At 35.3% G+C, this 19,905-nt stretch overlaps 1 protein-coding gene and 1 long non-coding RNA gene across 2 annotated transcripts in view; both read left to right on the top strand.

Annotated features, from left to right (window-relative positions):
• The window catches only part of LOC144575884 (uncharacterized), a 41,577-nt gene extending 23,986 nt beyond the window's left edge, over positions 1-17,591 (top strand). Inside the window, exons 3-4 of the long non-coding RNA XR_013518545.1 lie at positions 16,385-16,463; positions 17,510-17,591. This is a non-coding gene — a long non-coding RNA (uncharacterized LOC144575884). The remainder of the gene's footprint in view (positions 1-16,384; positions 16,464-17,509) is intronic.
• Positions 8,065-10,833, top strand: LOC144575984 (protein ACCELERATED CELL DEATH 6-like). Its single transcript, XM_078326257.1, has 5 exons — positions 8,065-8,362; positions 8,438-9,010; positions 9,171-9,694; positions 10,050-10,460; positions 10,777-10,833. Exons 1-5 carry the CDS (start codon positions 8,065-8,067, stop codon positions 10,831-10,833), a joined length of 1,863 nt encoding a protein of 620 aa, XP_078182383.1.
• Positions 17,592-19,905: the final 2,314 nt, after the last annotated feature.

Consider the following 19,905-nt stretch of genomic DNA (forward strand, 5'->3'; position numbering starts at 1 on the left):
AAACAACTTTAATTCTTTTTATTGCTTTTTTTAAACTTGTCATAAATCATTAGAATTGTTAGAACTAAACCAAATCAATTTCTCTCACTTCTAGAATTTTAAGTAACTTTAGGATAAGTCCGGTTATTTTCTTCCGTCCCTGTGGATCGATACCTGAGCATACTCATCGATAGGATAGTACACTTGCTATCTGATTTGACAGAGTGTAACAAAGGTTTAAAAGGTATAGCTTGCTATACTGAAACTTTGTAGCATATATTCTGTGCGAACAGAAACACCGTTCCACTGCGGTGCCCCCGGAGGTGTGAGCTGTGAGACTATCCCACATTCCTTTAAGTACTCTTTAAACTCAAAACTCAAGTATTCGCCTCCACGGTCAGATCGTAGAGCCTTAATACATTTGTTCAATTGATTTTCTACTCCAGTCTTGAATTCTTTGAACTTGTCAAAAGATTCAGACTTATGTCTCATCAAGTAGACATAACCGTATCTACTGTAATCATCAGTAAATGTGATAAAGTAAGAAAAACCATTTCTTGTACAAGTACTCATAGGTCCACATACATCCGTGTGTATTAGACCTAATAAGTCACTTGCCCTTTCGCCCTTTTTGGAGAAAGGCGCTTTGGTCATTTTACCTCGTATACAAGATTCGCATGTGTCAATTGATTCCAAATCAAATTTACCAAGAAGTCCATTTTTATGTAACTTCTTGATGCGTTTCTCATTTATATGACCAAGGCGACAATGCCACATGTAAGTCGTGCTTTCATGTGATGTTTTGAGTCGTTTGTTATTGATATTAAACACGGGTTTGTCCATTTCCAGTATATAAAAACCATTCATCATATATGAAGATCCATAATATAATTCATTTTTGTATATAGAACATCTATTGTCCTTTATTACAAAAGAGAAACCATTCATCTCTAAACATGAGATTGAAATGATGTTTCTGGAAATGCTAGGAACAAAATATACATTTTCTAGTTCCATTACAAGCCTGCTGGGTAGACACAACTCTATATTACCAGCTGTTACGGCTGCAACTCGTGCTCCGTTTCCAACTTGGAGTTGTATCTCCTTGTTATGTAGCTTCCTCCTATTTTTCAGTGCTTGCACATTTGAACAAATATGAGCACATGATCCGGTATCCAGTACCCAATCATTAATAGAGGTTGCAACGTTAACTTCAATAACATTGATACCAGAAACTGAAATTTCTGAGACTCGCCCAGATTTCAGAACTTCCAGATCCTTCAGGCAGTCTCTCTTCCAATGACTTTTGCTATTGCTGAAATAGCAGTCAAAGTTAGCAGAAACTTTTATCTTGGGAGAGTTCGTTCCTAGAACCAACTTCCCTTTGCCTTTGTACTTCGGAGCCACCTTCTTTGGGGCTTTCTTTATCTTCCTCCCACCTTCTTGGATCATGAGGACATGAGAACTATTCTCAATGTCTTTATCAGTGATCCTCAGCATCCCTTGGGGCTCCTGCAAGCTCTTATCCAACTCTTGCTTATGGGAGTTCACAATGAACTCCGAATAGCTGGGAGGAAATGAGTTCAGGATAACTTCCGTGGCCAACTCGTGGCTCCACGGACAGTTAAGCTTCTCCAGTTTCTCATCATCGCTTGTCATACGAAGCGTGTGAGTACTGACAGAGCTGCTCTCTACTATTTCAGCAAGGACCGGTGTATTTCGGATATATTCCCTTTTCTCACGTGTTTGTTTTTCGAGCAGGGAGCGTAGAGAGAAGGACGTTTCTTTAGCCATATTACTACAATGTTAAATGTAAAGATTTTAGCTTTGTTCATGTAATGTTTTATTCTAATGATAAAACTCCCACTACAAATTTGTTCTATTCCCGTTTTGCAGTAGGACCAAGATCTCTATTTTCACCAATAACCAAGGCAGTGTATGCATATCATGGCTATTAGTTATCTTAGGTAAGCAAACTTGCTAATCATACCTCTTTGTGATTCTTGGTTTCGTTAAAACATCACGTGTATTTAACGAAGACTTTGCCCCAAGCCCAAAACTGTTTTGGAAATCATTGGTAAGTAACCTCACTCTATTTGGTTTGATATGTCGGACATAACCCTCGACCACCAAAGGTAAAAGGCGATGTCTACTGAGTAGTTTAATCATCAACCAATGAACAATGGTTTGAGGAGGATAGAGTGGGAAGGGCATACTACTTAGTATTTAATGGGTTGGTGTTTATGCTTAACAGTGCCAGCAATCTCTAAAAGAGATATGTCAGGAAGAATGATTAATGTGATTCTATTCGTATCTTTAAGCGACCTCTTTCATATGCTTCATTAAGCAGTCGTGGAAAGGAAGTCTAGAGTACGAAATGTGATCACATTATTTTCTATCCTTAACGTGCCAGAAAGAACGACTAATGTGATTTTATTCGTATCTAAAGAGACCTCTTTCATATGCTTCATTAAGCAGTCGTGGAAAGGAAGTCTAGAAAGGATACCGAATATGATCCCCATTACTTTCTATTCTTAGCGTGCCAGAAAGAACGACTAATGTGATTTTATTCGTATTTAAAGAGACCTCTTTCATATGCTTCATTAAGCAGTCGTGGAAAGGAAGTCTAGAAAGAATACCGAATATGATCTCCATTACTTTCTTTTCTTTTAGCAGTATCTCTTTCATATACTTAGCTTTTGTTAAGCAGTCAGTTCTTGCAACTGACTTTAGACATTCTAGCGGACACGTGAAAGTCGTTTGCCAGAAAGACAACGGTGAGTTCCTTCACAAATCTTTCTTTGACATCACGTTCTTTCACGGTTCCATGAAAGCGATAAATCTAATTTATTCAGTTCATATCAAAGCAGTAAATCTAATTTACTTATATACGGGACCAAGTCAGGTATATTTATTTATCAGTTCCTAATTCTTTATTTTGCAGCTATGCTCAGTTCTTTATTCTATACCGTTTAAAGCATATAAACAGTTTACATGTTTTTAAAACAGATATTCTTTTCGTTCCATAAAGCAATTTGGTAACGTGACAAAGTTCCTTTTCGGCCAGCCATTAGGACATGTAAAAGGGGCTCCCAGGAAAGATTGGGGTCACGAGGACCACTTAGACTCAATCTTTCCTAGACAGAACCATCTCTTTTACGGTGTGGAAATGACAGTTCTTACTAAGGTACTTTATTGCTTCATCACATTCTTCGATGAACTTTATTTTCCGAAGGTTTTCGAAAAGGCGAAAGATTTACACTAAATTTTGTCATTTCAAAAGCGTTAAAGCAATTTGGTAACGTGACAAAGTTCCTTTTCGGCCAGCCATTAGGACGTGTAAAAGGGGCTCCCAGGAAAGATCGGGGTCACAAGGACCGCTTAGACTCAATCTTTCCTAGACAGAACCATCTCTTTTACGGTGTGGAAATGACAGCTCTTACTAAGGTACTTTATTGCTTCATCACATTCTTCGATGAACTTTAACGCGATCAAAAGTTTTTGAAAACGAAAATATAAAGAAAGCATAAAGAAAGCGTAAATCTAATTTAACTTTCTTAGTCGGAAAAACCGAACCAAAAAAATCTCATTTCTAATCGGTTTTGGACTTGTGCTGCAAATGTAAGAATTTAAACCGATACGCGGTACATGCACCTTATTTGCATAAGTTATAACTTTAGAAAATCAATCAGCGGGAGAGCCTTGAGCTCTGATACCACTGTTGGGTTTCGAGGAACGGTTCAAACCCATTTAATTAGCTTAAGCTGCGGAAAGAGTAAAACAAAAATTTTTACATCTAACTTAAGCTACGGATTAAATGAATCAAGAAGATTCGTTTAATCCTATTTACAGATCTACTCCATAATTGATTTCCTAAAGCATTAAATCTATTTACAAATTAAATAGATTAATATAACAATTTATACCTTGATTCCAAATCTTAGTTGGAATGCAGACCGAGCGAGTAGAGCCTCACCAGGGATGGAATCGACTCGCAGTATCACACGTGTGATACCTCTATTGGTTATCCACCAGGACTAACCGGAGAGCGATTTACTTCTTCTGCCAGAAATACCGTAAACCGCAGAATTCTGCAGAAACACTATTCACCGAAATAGGGACAGATTAAATATATTTAAGACTCCAAGTTATTCAGTTTCACTTAAAAAGCAAAACACGAAATACCGCAGAGTTTGCAAAAATATATTTTTTCGAATCTCGTAATAACCGAAATCAGGGAAGAGAGAAAAACCGATTAACAAAGTAATCAGATTAACATGTGAATTAGCAAATTTTCTCTCTACCCTCACCCCTCTATTTATAGTGTTTTGAGGAGGTTCGCAAAAGACCAAAATACCCCTCAAAACAAATCTATTTACCAAAAGCCCTTGACACCTCATCCTTTAATATGTGAAAAGACCAAAATACCCCTTCCACACCCTTCCACACTCTTCTCCATGTTTCTACACCCCTAAGGTGTCATGCAAGGTGGCATAGGTGTGAAATGACCATTTTTGCCCTTGGCCCATTAAGGCATGAATAGTAAAAGGCTTTGATTTTGGGCTTTGACTTTGGGCCTTTAATTTTAATTAAGGCTTTGATTATTTTGGGCTTTTAAACCCATAATTCAAATCCATAATTAACAATTAAAATTCCAAATCATATATATATAATTGTCATGTACAATTATATTTCTTTTCGGTTATTGTTCGGTAACTTTTATACAACGTAACGTGTACGTTTATAAATTAACCGTTGTTTCTGCTTGTCATTCTAAATGACATTTATAATTTAATTATATCACGTATAATTAATTATAACCATCTTAATATTAATTATAATCAATTTATAATTAATCAGTAAGATTCTCCGAGTAGCTCCTATATGGTGTGACCCAATAGGATCTGTGTTATGTTGGTAAACAGAGTTAAAACTGTTTTAACTTCTGTTAGTCATGGGTGGCATCTGGCAACACATCATGACCATCCAATTACACAGATGATGCTGTACTGTACAATATCACGATCCAGTAAACAATTTACTTGTGTCAGTTCTTCTGTCTCATAGCTATCAGATCAGTTTTAAGGTAGATATGTGTCATCCTTGTTAACTGTATATTTTCTTGATCTTGAGTAGATTATCAAATATAATTACTCTTGTAATTATACCGCATGCAGATAATCTAACTCTATCAAGGGGCCCAGTGATGTTATAGCTCGTATAGAGATACGAGGGACAAGTAGTATTCTTGGCAGACTATCACTTCCTCAGCTAAGTTATATATATGGAAATGCTACCATTATGGCTGCTTTTTACGGACAGCGTTAGATAACACTTACTCATATATATTTCTTAGTGGGAACGATAAATACCTCATACTGTAGAACTTTGACACTGAATGAAAACATTAATGACACGAACACAATTCTATTTAATGTTTCATTCGGGGTCTGTCAAATACCATGTTCCTAGAACATGTATCTATGTGATTAAAATGACATCTCGTGTCAGGTGGTTTGTAAAACTTAACCATATTTTAATCCACATACTAACCTTATAGCGGTAATTAGTGTTCCTGCTAATTACCTTGGTCAGTGACCTTTTAAGAGTATATATCATCTATATTATGGAGTTTCACAATTTCAGTCATGAACTCGAAATGATCCATAAATGCAATAATACTCAAGGCAACAAAATGATATATAAATAAACATTCAATTCATGAACAAAGCTTTATGATTAATTTATCGTATTATTGACTTCTAGATTATTACAAACTAATAGAAGCATCACACATAAGGTAGGCGGGTTTCAACGGTTCGGATTCGTCATTTGAAATCGATTTGATAAGTTTTAGAGTTAAGCTCACCAAAACTTTGGTGAGCTTAAGAGCACCCTAGTTCTACTCATATATATATAGAGTAAGGCTACGCTACTTCGCGAATTAAACGGGCTGTTTTAATTCACGCTCATATCTCTAGTTTCGAAGTCCAAATAGCCGATCCAAACCGTTAGATGTTTAATCTATATTAAAATGTGCTTGGAGACCAAATTTTACATTTTTTGAAATTTTTTTACTATTTATTAAGATGGTTTGAAAATCGCTATTTTTATTAAAATTCTGCACCATAAAAAACAGCAATTTTCATACCATATTAATAAATAGTAAAAAAATTCCAAAAAATGTAAAATTTGGTCTCCAAGCACATTTGAATATAGATTAAACATCTAACGGTTTGAATCGGCTATTTGGACTTCAAAACTAGAGATATGAGCACGAATTAAAACAACCCGTTTAATTCGCGAAGTAACGTAGCCTTACTCTATATATATATATATAGAGAGAGAGAGAGAGAGACTAATATGCATTCGGTAGCATATGGGCTGAAATACATACGGTTATACATATGAACGGTAGCATATGGTCTCCGAGCCTTACTCTATATATTTATTAAGATGGACAACAAGATGAACGGTTTGGATCGGTTATTTGGACTTTGAATCACATGATTTATAGTCCAATGTACAAAGAAGGTTATACATTGCAATGTACCATAGCCCATCTCTCTCTCTCTCTCTCTATATATATATAGAGTTGGGCTAAAATAAGCCATGGAGCAAAACAAATTTTTACTTCATGGCACTATATTTTTATTTTGAAAATTCAAACAACCGATCCGAACCGCTCAACACGATCTCCATATTGAAATGTGCTTGGAGACCAAATTTTACATTTTTTGGAATTTTTTTACTATTTATTAAGCCACTTTGAAAATCACTGATCGACGGTCCAGAAATTTTTACTGTTTTTTTATTGTTCACAGTAAAACAATCATTTTCAAAGTGGCTTAATAAATAGTAAAAAAATTTCAAAAAAATATAAAATTTAGTCTCCAAGCACATTTCAATATGGAGATCATGTTGAGCGGTTCAAATCGGTTATTTGGATTTTCAAAATAAAAATATGGCGTGGAGTACAAACACGTTTTACTCCATGGCTGACCCAAATCAACCTCTATATATATATATATTTGAGCTTTGTCCGTGGCCTCAACAGTAACACATTAAATATCCTTATAGTTAATAGGCATTAGCTTGCACCAGTTATATGATCCGTTTCAAAAGCATGCTTAACAATATTGGTATGCAGTTAATTGCATTTTGCCGTTTGAGCTCATTTGATTGAATATAAAATGGTAAAATAAATATCATTTTAATTGTCATGAATGTACAAAATTACTGGTGTCTAGCTATGTCATTTGTCTATAAATAACACATGATATTTAGATGGTTAATCATCTAATAATCTATCCAATAATTCATATTCGCTAGCTCTTCCTCTTAGCTCTATAATTTATAAAACTCAATTTCTATTCTCCCACAAATAAATATTTTATTTAAAGAAATAATATTATTTCGCTATCATTGTTGAAAGAAGCTATATCAACCTCTACCACAGTTGCGCCCGCAGTTAGAGGAATACCGGCATAACTTGGGGCAAGCTTATCTGATTATTCGTGCGCTTAAGACGGGAAGTTGTCTTAGATCAGTATTTTGCAGTTCCGGGTAATAAAATTTTAATTATATTCTTGATTATATTTTGTTATATAATTGTTATTTATTTAGTGATCAAAATTCAGATTTCAAACTAATTGGTTACTTCATATTTTTCCAACAGATGTGTCAAAAATTTGGTGATGTTATATTCTTCTTCTTTACTTCACAAAGAGTAGCGAAAATTTGTTATCTTGATTTTTTTCTCTGTCAGGCACAACGAGAGATATTACTGAATGTTTCCAGTTTCCTTTTGTTTGGTTCTCGCAGCTAATTATTAAGAATAAAATGCTTTAAATGGTGGTCCATTTACGATATCATTGAAGACATTCACTTATTTTAAAGCATTAAAAGGGCGATCTTATTGTTAGTTTCTAAAGCATTAAATCATTAAAGCATTAAATTTTAAAGCATTAAAGCATTAAAACATTAAAGCATTAAAACATTAAAGCATTAAAGAATTGAAGTTGTGTGATGAGGGGATGAGGACTTCTTTTTTCTATTTAAAGCATTAAGTTAGTTTCTAACAACATGTCTGTCATTAATCAGGAAATTATGGCCAGTGCGAGGAGAGGAAGTGAATTAAAAGACCGAGATCTTATTGTTGCAGCCTTACAACTAGCGGAGAGTGCCGAACGACTGGCAGCCCTGCTCCAGGCACCGGTTGATCCTGTTCAAAGTGGAGCTAATGTTCCTATTGAAATAGGAAGTCAGCGAGATTTTATGTGCCCTGATCTATACCGAGCCACTGTATCTGGATCCATTGATCGTGTCAACGGTTTGCTAGGGCTGATAGAGGAGACCACTTCCATACATGACGGAGCTCATGGTATAAATGCATCAATAGAAATGTTATTATTATTATTATGAACTTTCTTTGACAAAAGTATTACTATGCTAACAGATGTAGCAGTTTCTTTGGAGGACAGTAGTGAAAGAAATGGGTCGAGTAAGCAATGGGGGTGTAGGCCTCACGGTGACAGTTTATGTATGCTTCAAGAGGTCACCGCCGAAAACAATACAGTGCTCCACATAGCTGCAGAACAAGGCCATGTTGAACTTGTAGAAAAAATCATCCGGAGAGACCACACTCTTTTGATGTATGAAAACTCTAGGCATGAAACACCATTGCACCTGGCCGCAAGAGCAGGAAACCACCAAATTGTCTCCCTTATTGTATCGCTAGCTCAAGAATCTGGTATAGGAGCACATGAAATCCTCACAAAAAGAAACAAGGATGGTGATACAGTTTTACATGAAGCAGCTCGTCATGGTTACGATGATGTCGTGCAAGTACTGATGTCAGTTGCCCCTGCACTGTCAGCTGAGGTGAATAATGCCTCCATGTCTCCCTTGTATCTTGCCGTGGCTAGGAATTCCGTTGGTATTGTAAAAGAATTATTACAATACTCACACTCCTCCGCTATTGGGCCAAACCAGCAAAATGCCTTGCATGCTGCTGTCCTACAAAGTCAAGGTAAAAACCGCACTCTACTACACAATTTATCTAATTAGTGAAGAACTTGACAATACAAAGTTATAAGAATCTGGAAAAAAAGACTCAATTGTTTTGTTTTTGTTTTTTTTTTTTTTTTTAATTGTTTAATTTAATTTTTATTTTTGCTACTATATATCAGAAATAGCATCCATGTTGCTTGATTGGAAAGATGAATTGGCGAATGAAAGGGATACCTCAGGAAGCACTCCGATGCACTATGCGGCATCCAATGGGAATGTCACTGTAGTAAAAAATATTTTGGATAAGGTACCTCTATGTGTATACATTCAGGATCAAGAAGGATCATCACCTTTACATGTTGCTGCACAAATGGCTCATTATTCTGCGCTTCTCTGTATGATAGATCATTGTCCTGATTCATTTGAGCTTCATGACAACCAAGGGCGGAACTTCCTGCATATTGTGGCTCAGAATGGATATGGCTTTAACATTAATCTTGTTTCCCGCAGTCCTGATTTGAAAAAAATAGTTAATGAGAGGGACAATGAAGGAAACACACCCTTGCATTGTGCCTCTACAAATGGCTTTTCAAAGACAATTTCGCATCTTCTTAGAGCAAGCAAAGCAGACAGTACACTAATGAACAATGCGGGGAAGACAGCACTAGACCATGCAGTTTCAATAAGCAGTTTCTTCCTCATGGTAGAATCTATTGATTCCAATTTTACTGTTAATTACAGTCACCTGATAATTTTATGTTTTCTTATAATTTTTTGAAATAAGCATGAATTTAATTTTTTTTTTTTTTTTTTGAAACAACTGAAAAACATAGTTAGCTTCTAAGGTTCCATGCATATGGCCAAAAAATATTATCATCTCTTTGGCATATGTGTTGTTCTTATGTCCCATTTGAGGTCCGCCTCCTCAACTTATTTTTTAACATAGTTTGCAAAATTACAGTAATTCATACATTTTTGAAAGTAGAAAGAATTTTGTCCCGTAAATCATAAAAACTGAAATGCACTCGTTTGCTTTGATCTTATCCTTTATCTGACAGGCAGGTGCTACAGCAACACTGTCTGCTTATGGGGCCACATTTAGTCCTCAGCGACGAGACAAAATGAAGAGTGCCTGGAAAGATGAAATGACAAAATGGATAGACAGAACTTCTAAGAACCTAATAGTTGTTTCAGTTTTGATCGCTACAATTGCATTCTCTGCCGCTTTTAATGTGCCGGGATCGTACCATGATGATGGACTAGCAAACCTCCGCCGAAAAAGTCAGTACAAGATGTTCCTCATACTCGATACTTTCGCCATGTCAACCTCTCTATCTGCCACAGTTTTGCTTGTGTTGACAAAGGTGGCTAATAACAGGGACTCTTGGTACAGTTCTGCAACAATTTTCGGCTTGTCCTTGTTGTTCTTGTGGATTTCCCTTTGCACCATGCAATTGTCCTTTGTCCAGGCAATAACAGTAGTATTGGGGAGTGGTAAATTGGCAACCAGATTAATCATTTTTTATGTTTCATTCATTTTATTCCCCTTTACTATCGCAATTATCGGCATATATATCTCACCAGCAAATTTCATGACAATGATCATGATGTTTCTTGGTACCAAAAAAAACCAATCACAGACAACACCCAGAATAGTGACCTCCTATATTCGGGGATTATTTTGGTTTATATTTTTAAGCTTGAGTTTCATCCTTCTGTTCGAGGTGCTTTATTTGCAATATGCTTATAAAGAATATCATAAATATTATCATTATAATTAAATAGGGATGTTTAACTGCAGAACTTGAGAGGTTTTCAAAATATAGCAGTTACCGAGGATAGCAAGATTTTTATGAGTTCAATAATGTTTTACCTTTGTTTTAAAGTTGTTATGTCATGATCCAAACTACTTTTGGATTCACTGGGCTATGTATCTCATTTATTTTGTTGTTATATGTAGTATGTAATTTACTCTTTGTCAGAGAGAGATTAATATATTCAGTTTATTCAAATTGCCTGTTACTTTTCTACTGTCTTCTTCTTCACAATTGATCATATGCCACCAATTTTCATTCAGAAAACCACACGATTCTGTGAAAATGGTACCAAGCCGGCCGGTACCATCCCACATAAGTTCTTACATCACAGTTATTTATTTCTTCAAAGTATACTAACAATTGTATCTCATGTATTACTTTATTAGTCCAATCATAAATTTAAGCAGTGATATAAAACTTAAATATTCCAATTTATCTAGGGCTCGTAGAGTACAATACTACAATTTCTCAATCAATTAAATATCTATGTATCAACATAGATGGTTGAAAGCAAAAATGCTATGCACCAAAATTCAAAACCAAGTGAGCTCTTTGTTTTGTTACAGCTTCATTGAAGCTTCTTTATTTAGAAGTCTATGAAAAACAGTTCTATTTATAAACTCTAAAGCTTTCAGTCTAGTTATAAAATATTACTGTATACTTTGTTGGAAATTAATTCGGATTGTGGTATTGGATATAGAAGAGAGGAGTTTATATAATATAATTTTTTATATTACTCAAGAGGAGTACAAAGCTTTGAATATATATTTTCACTCACTCAATAACGCCTCACTTTAATATGCATGCTCTCTGATTCTTGATTCTATTTTCACTTTATTTACACACCTCTCCTATTTATACATATAACAATGTCGGTTATGATTTCTCTAGAATATCTTGATACAAGGGTATGGAAGCTTCTAAGTACACTATATAATAGTAGTATTTTCTAGTATGCTCCATTATAACCGATCATATAAAGTTGGTTTCTATTTCTTGAATAATCCAGAAGAGTATAATTGGATTTGGGCCTTTTCCAAATATTAGTTGGGCTTTGGGCTTCGGTGTTGTTATCTTCAACACTCCCCCTCAACACCGACTTGATTCTCTTTAAATTTAAATTTGCCGATCGATTTTCTGTATCTCCATTCACTCCCCCTTGAGCTAAAATTCCATGTGGTTGCTTCACGTAACTTTCTTTGTCAAGGTAGTTATTTTGTAATACCGATTTAACGTCAAGCTGATATGATCGCCACTTCTCTAGCCTTTTCATCGGAGGATATGTCTTCCAATAGTTGATATCGGGTTCTTGTTTGAAGCCTTTTATCATCAACCTTGTTTTGTAGTTTTTGACTTCACCACCGGGATTTAACCTTGTCTTGTAGATGTATTTATCACCAATAACTTCACGATATTTTGGTTGATCTACAAGCTTCCGAGTGTTGTTCTTCTCAGTTATTTGCATTTTGTTCTTCATGGCCTTTATCCAATTTTCGTGCTTCTTGACCTCTTCAAGACTTTGAGATTCAACTATTGAAAAATTAGATAACTCATAAATTTCGGATAAAAATCTTACTTGCTTGTTGGATGACCCTGATATCTTAGACCCTTCTTTAGCTCTTCGCCTAGCACTCTGGTTTGAACCTGGACTTATAGTGCTTGAACTTAACCCATCTTGGCATTTTGTATCTCCTTTCTTTCGTGGCTCGATCTCCTCATTTCTTAGCGTCAAATGCGGAGCGTAGCTTATGCGGAGTGGGAAGCTTCTAGACTTCTCCATTTGAATTCTCGCTATCATTTGATTTTTATTTCTTCGATCGAAAATTTTGCAGCCTCCATCTTCAAAATAAACTGCATACCCATTTTTCATTAATTACCCCACACTTAGCAGATTTTGTTTTAGGTCCGGAACCAACAATACATCTCGGATAAATTTCAAACCCATCTTGGTTTGTACGGCAATACTTCCTTTTCCTTTTGCTTGAACAAATGAACCATTTCCCATACGTACCTTTGTCTCATACGAAGTGTCGATGTGATGAAATAATTTGCAGTTTCCGGTCATATGGTTCGTGCAACCACTGTCAATGAACCATATATCGCTCTTTTCTTCCTTGGCTGAGTGGCACGCATAGAAAATACTTTCATGACTCTCATTTTCTTCTATGAAGTTTGCTCGGTCGTTAATTCTTGTTCTGCACATTCGTGCTATGTGGCCGATCTTCTTGCATTTGTTGCATCTCTTTGTCGACCAACATTCAGATGTACTATGGTTCGACCTTTTGTGTATATCGCACCATAAATTTGAATAACTCGAACCTAGTGCATTCTCCTTGTGCGCCGACTGCTTTTCTGCATCTTGTCGCAGACCGCCGCCTTGTTGGTTATTTTGTTGACTCGTGGGGTTATATCGTGGTCTGAAGCTCAGCTTGGAGTGGAATGCGTCTTCCACCAAATTTCCTTCGCGTTGGAGCTTTCTTTCTTCATGTGACTCCAAGGAGCTCATCAATTGTTGAATCGAAATCGTCGATATATCTTTTGATTCTTCAATTGCTGTAACGATGTAGTCATACTTGTCAGTGAGGCTAATTAAAATTTTCTCAACTACCTTCTGATCGGAGATGTCTTCTCCATACGTCCGCATTTGGTTGACAACTTCGACAACTCGCGAGAAGTATTCCTTGATCTTCTCCGACTCCTTCATTTGAAAGTTTTGAAATTGCCTTCTTAGCGTTTGTAGCTTCACCGCTTTTACTTTCTCGGAGCCTTCAAACTCCTCCTTCAAAGTCTCCCATGCTTTCTTGGATGTAGTTGCTCCACTGATTCGTGGAAATAGACTTTCGACAATACCCTGTTGAATTAGAAACAGGGCCTTGGCATCCTTCATTTGTTGTTGTTGCTGAACCGGCGTCAATACTCCTGTTGGCGCCGTAAAACCTTGTTCGACGACATCCCACAATCCCTGCGAGAGTAGCAGCGTCTGCATCTTGATCTTCCACATGGCATAATTTTCTCCAGTAAATATAGGAACCATCGATTGCTCCATAGTTACGTCAATACCTGAAGACATCGTCTTGAGATGCTTCTTATGTTACACGAACGCCCTTGTCTACTTCGCTAACTCGAACCTAAAGCTCTGATACCAAATGTTGGAAGTTACAATCGGATTGTGGTATTGGATATAGAAGAGAGGAGTTTATATAATATAATTTTTTATATTACTCAAGAGGAGTACAAAGCTTTGAATATATATTTTCACTCACTCAATAACGCCTCACTTTAATATGCATGCTCTCTGATTCTTGATTCTATTTTCACTTTATTTACACACCTCTCCTATTTATACATATAACAATGTCGGTTATGATTTCTCTAGAATATCTTGATACAAGGGTATGGAAGCTTCTAAGTACACTATATAATAGTAGTATTTTCTAGTATGCTCCATTATAACCGATCATATAAAGTCGGTTTCTATTTCTTGAATAATCCAGAAGAGTATAATTGGATTTGGGCCTTTTCCAAATATTAGTTGGGCTTTGGGCTTCGGTGTTGTTATCTTCAACATACTTAATCCTACCTTGTTATTCCACTGACAAATGCAATTAATTTTCATTTGTTCTATACGAATGCACGGCGATGAATATATAGGTGATACAAATTATATATTCATATGGATTCTATTGAGAACACCTTATCCTAGGTAAAAGATGGGGGCAAAGCAGTCTTACTATTGCTTGCTATTGAGAAGTTAAAGCTGATGAAGACAACGCAGAGAAGAGAAGAAGTTACAGGAGAAAGGCGTCGGTTGGTTATTCTTCCTCTGTTGCCAACTGTAGGAGAAGAGTTGCGAGGCACGCGCGGAGAATAATTCGGACCGTTCGATTTGGACATAATATTTCTGTTTAGATTTGGACCATTCGATTATAATTCGGGCTAATCCAATTCACATGGAACGCACGGGATCCTTTAATATGCGTGCAGATTCTGTTTGGATGGTCTGGATCCAAACGGAAATATTCTGTTATACCTTTCAGGTGATACGAATTCGGTAGGGACTGGGGAATTCGCATCCTCTGAGATATCTCATATTTTGTGTGATTTTTTGAAAAATCTCAACAGTTAAAATACGTTCTGCACGAATTGCAAAGCTCAAATAATACTGATCCTCTACAGTGTCCCCGAATAGGCACTGGACACGTCGGTCACGCAAAATATGAGATATCTTAGAGGATACGCATTCCAAGAGAGCGAACGACGGAGGAACGTAACTGATTATTAAAGCGGACTTGAGTAGGATATATGCAGACTGTCAGGATCTGGGCCAATCTGGCTTAGGTGAAATGCACAGACTTCTTTAATATTCGTTCTAAAACAGATGTGCTGGTTCGGATCTAAATTCAAAAACTCATGAATAGTCTTATAAAAAATTTGAAATTAAATATTTCCTCTTATAGAATTAATAATATCTTATTTACCCATTCAAATTTAAAGAACTTGCAATATCCATTTTATTGTTATTTTTTTATGAAAGCTAATTTAAAATTTATAATGGTTTCATTTTACTCTTTATTAAAAAAATAAAAAAAATGTAATATATATAAAAGATATAATTGACTAGTTAGTTAGAGAAAATGGTTTATTTTTTTATTTCTGTCGCATACACAATAACATTTAGGTACACACTTGTGTGTGCGTAACAAATTAAAAAAATATTATTTATCCACACAAACTGGCCAATTAAATAATAGAACACATCTTACACATAGAAATTTATTAAAACCAGTTAGTTCATCTTACACATGTTTTTTTTTTATTAAAGGATAAAATGAAAATTTAATAAATTTAAAACGAGTTTTAATAAAAAGGAGAATAAATTTCATACATTTGTCAGTTTTTGAAATTTAAAAAGGTAAACTGATATTACTTTTAGAAGAAAAATTACTTAATTTCAAACTTTTGAGAAATATGCAAAAGAAATTGCCCTATTAATTATTTACTGTTTCTTTCTAGATGTGAAATGTTTTTTCGGCATGAATTAGCATTCTATAATTACTCAGACGGCGGCAGAAAACATCCAAAAGTTGCAAAAAGTTAGTTTCAAAACAATATATATTAAAGTTAGAAAAACTATATTTCTGAATGCTTTAAATTTTAAAAGATTTAATAGGTATATAAAAATTATACATGCCTCCACGCATGTAGGGATGCAAACTAATAGGATATTATTCGTTCATATCTGAATTTCCATTCAAATTTTTAACGATTTGGATATTCGCATGGATAATTTGCGAATAGGAATACAAATATAAATTTGATTTCTGCATATAGGATGATTCAGATACGAATATTTGTATTTTTTTTAATATTTCATATTTACATTTATGTGAATACATATATAAATAAAGATAATTATTTTTATCTGCAATTTTAAACTTTTTTTTTCATTATTTTAAAATTATATATATTATTTTCATAATTTCACCACTATCTAATTCGCATTTGATTTATTTGCACCCTACTGCTCCAGCAAGTATTAATTGGGTGTCTGATCTTGAATAATTTTTTGACATAAGGTGAAATTTTACCTGCAATTTCATTTGCCGATGATGAATCAAACGCTGACAAAAAGACTGAAATAAAGGAAAGTTAAATGTGAGTCTTTCATGTATTTTCTTGCTTCTTTTTTGAAAGCTTGGCAAAGGCTGCCATTGCTCTCTTCCTACTTCCAACTCTCTCTCTCTCTCTCTCTATATATATAGAGAGAGAGAGAGAGATGGGCTATGGTGCATTGCAATGCATGAACCCTCCTATGCATTGCACTATTAATCATGGATTTAAAGTCCAAATGAGCAATCTGAACCGTTCATCTTGTTCTTCATATTAATATGTACTTGGGGACCAAATTTTACATTTTTTGGAATTTTTTTACTATTTATTAAGCAATTTTGAAAGTCGCTGATCTGATGGTCCAGAAAATTTTACTGTTTTTTACTGTTCACAGCAAAACAGCAATTTTCAAAAATGCTTAATAAATAGTAAAAAAATTCCAAAAAATGTAAAATTTGGTCTCCAAGCACATTTCAATATGGATTAAATATCTAACGATTCGGATCAGTCGTTTAGACTTTAAATATGTGATTATAGTGCAATGCATAAGAGGGTTCATGCATTGCAATGCACCATAGCTCATCTCTATATATATATATATATATATATATATATAGAGAGAGAGAGATAGGCTAATATACAATCGATTGCACCACGCCTCCCGTGCAACCAAGTGGTTTTCCGATTTTTAAAGTCCAAATGATCGATCCGAACCGTTAGATGTGTTCTCCATATTAAAATCTGCTTGGAGACCAAATTTTACGTTTTTTGGAATTTTTTTACTATTTATTATGCCACTTTGAAAATTGCTGATCCAACGATGGCTTCTGATTTTTACTGTTTGGCAAGCCACCGTTGGATCAGCAATTTTCAAAGTGGCTTAATAAATAGTAAAAAAATTCCAAAAAATGTAAAATTTGGTCTCCAAGCAGATTTTAATATGGAGAACACATCTAACGGTTCGGATCGATCATTTGGACTTTAAAAATCGGAAAACCACTTGGTTGCACGGGAGGCGTGGTGCAATCGATTGTATATTAGCCTATCTCTATATATATATATATATATATATAATTCCTAAAGCTTCGCAGAAACTGTGCATAGTCGTGAGTGGGGCTCGAACTCTCGACCAAACTTTGGGTAACCAATAAGTCCTAATGCTTTGATTGCTTCTTTATTTTATGGTCTTTTTATATTCCTAAAGAATTAGATGTCATTTTCAACTGTCCGTTAGCAACGAATGGAGGTCTCCATTATTTAATTCAAATTCTTAATTGCTCAATGAAAAAATAAGTAATTGCTAAATATTTTAAAGTAAAATGCTCATCTGAACCGCTGTAGAATTCACCATGTTTAATACACTTTCTGGTCCATACTTGAACTCAAGCAGAAGGAAGATCGTGAAATTTAGGATTGCTAAAAAAATAATTAGAGTTTGAATTCATTAATAAAGTTTTCTTTAGCTCTTCAATAGAACAAAAGAACCACTAAAATTCTCGATATGAATAAGAAACGAATACAGAGTGTATGAATATGTGTCAAAACTTTGGAGATGTTATATTATCTTCTTCTTTACTTCACAAAGAGTAGCGAAATTTGTTATCTTGATTTTTTTATGTCAGGCACAACTCGGAGAGATATTACTGAATGTTTCCAGTTTCCTTTTGTTTGGTTCTCGCAGATAATTATTAAGAATAAAATGCTTTAAATGGTGGTCCATTTACGATGTCATTGAAGACATTCACTTATTTTAAAGCATTAAAGTTGTCTGATATTTATACTTTTACTGAGCGATCTTATTGTTAGTTTCTAAAGCATTAAAGCATTACAACATTAAAGCATTAAAGAATTGAAGTTGTCTGATGAGGTGATGAGGACTTTTTTTTTTCTATTTAAAGCATTAAGTTAGTTTCTAACAACATGTCTGTCATTAATCAGGAAATTATGGCCAGTGTGAGGACGAGAGGAAGTGAATTAGAAGACCGAGATCTTATTGTTGCATCCTTGCAACGAGCGGAGAGGGACGAACGACTGGAGCCAGATTTTATGTGCCCTGATCTATACCGACCCACTGTATCTGGATCCATTGATCGTGTCAACCGTTTGCTAGGGCTGATAGAGGAGACCACTTCCATACACGACAGAGCTCATGGTATATATATATGCATCAATAGAAATGTTATTGTTATTGTTATTATTATGAACTTTCTTTGACAAAAGTATTACTATGCTAACAGATGTAGCAGTTTCTTTGGAGAACAGTAGTGAAAGAAATGGGTCGAGTAGGCAATGGGGGTGTAGGCTTCACGGTGACAGTTTATGTATGCTTCAAGAGGTCACCGTCGAAAAGAACACAGTGCTCCACATAGGTGCAGAACAAGGCCATGTTGCACTTGTAGAAAAAATCATCCAGAGAGACCAAACTCTTTTGATATATGAAAACTTTAGGCATGAAACACCATTGCACGTGGCCGCACGAACAGGAAACTGCCGAATCGTCTCCCTTATTGTATCCCTAGCTCAAGAACCCGGTATAGGAGCACATGAAATCCTCACAGAAAGAAACAAGGATGGTGATACAATTTTACATGAAGCAGCTCGGCATGGTTACGATGATGTCGTGCAAGTAATAATTTGTTGAAATAAGCATGAATTTATTTATTTATTATTTTTGAAACTGCTGAAAAACATAGTTAGCTTCTAAGGTTCCATGAATATGGCCAAAAAATATTATCTCTTTGGCATATATATGTGTGGTTCTTATGTCCCATTTGAGGTCCGCCTCCTGAACTTATTTTTTAACATAGTTTGCAAAATTACAGTAATTCGTACATTTTTGAAAGTAGAAAGAATTTTATCTCGTAAATCATAGAAACTGAAATGCACTTGTTTGCTTTGATCTTACCCTTTATCTGACAGGTAGATGCTACAGCAACACTGTCTGCTTATGGAGCCACATTTAGTCCTCAGCGACGAGACAAAATGAAGAACTGGAAAGATGAAATGACAAAATGGATAGACACAACTTCTAAGAACCTAATAGTTGTTTCAGTTTTGATCGCTACAATTGCATTCTCTGCCGCTTTTAATGTGCCGGGATCGTACAATGGTGATGGACTAGCAAACCTCCGCCGAAAAAGGCAGTACAAGATGTTCCTCGTACTCGATACTATCGCCATGTCAACCTCTTTATCTGCAACAGTTTTGCTTGTGTTGATAAAGGCGGTTAATAAGAGGGGCCCTTGGTACAGCTTCGTCTACTCTTTGTTTTTCTTGTGGATTTCCCTTTCCACCATGGAATTGGCCTTTGTCGAGGCAGTAATAGTAGTATTGGGGAGGGGTAAATTTGCAACCAGATCGACCATTTTTTGTGTTTCATCCCTTTTCTTCATCGGGAATGCCGTAATTCTCTTGATATATATCCCACCAGCAAAATTGGAGACAATGATGAAGTTTCTTGGTACCATAAAAAAACAATCACAGACAA

Source organism: Carex rostrata, chromosome 24, assembly GCF_964058835.1.
Source record: "Carex rostrata chromosome 24, lpCarRost1.2, whole genome shotgun sequence".
Lineage (NCBI taxonomy): Eukaryota > Viridiplantae > Streptophyta > Magnoliopsida > Poales > Cyperaceae > Carex > Carex rostrata.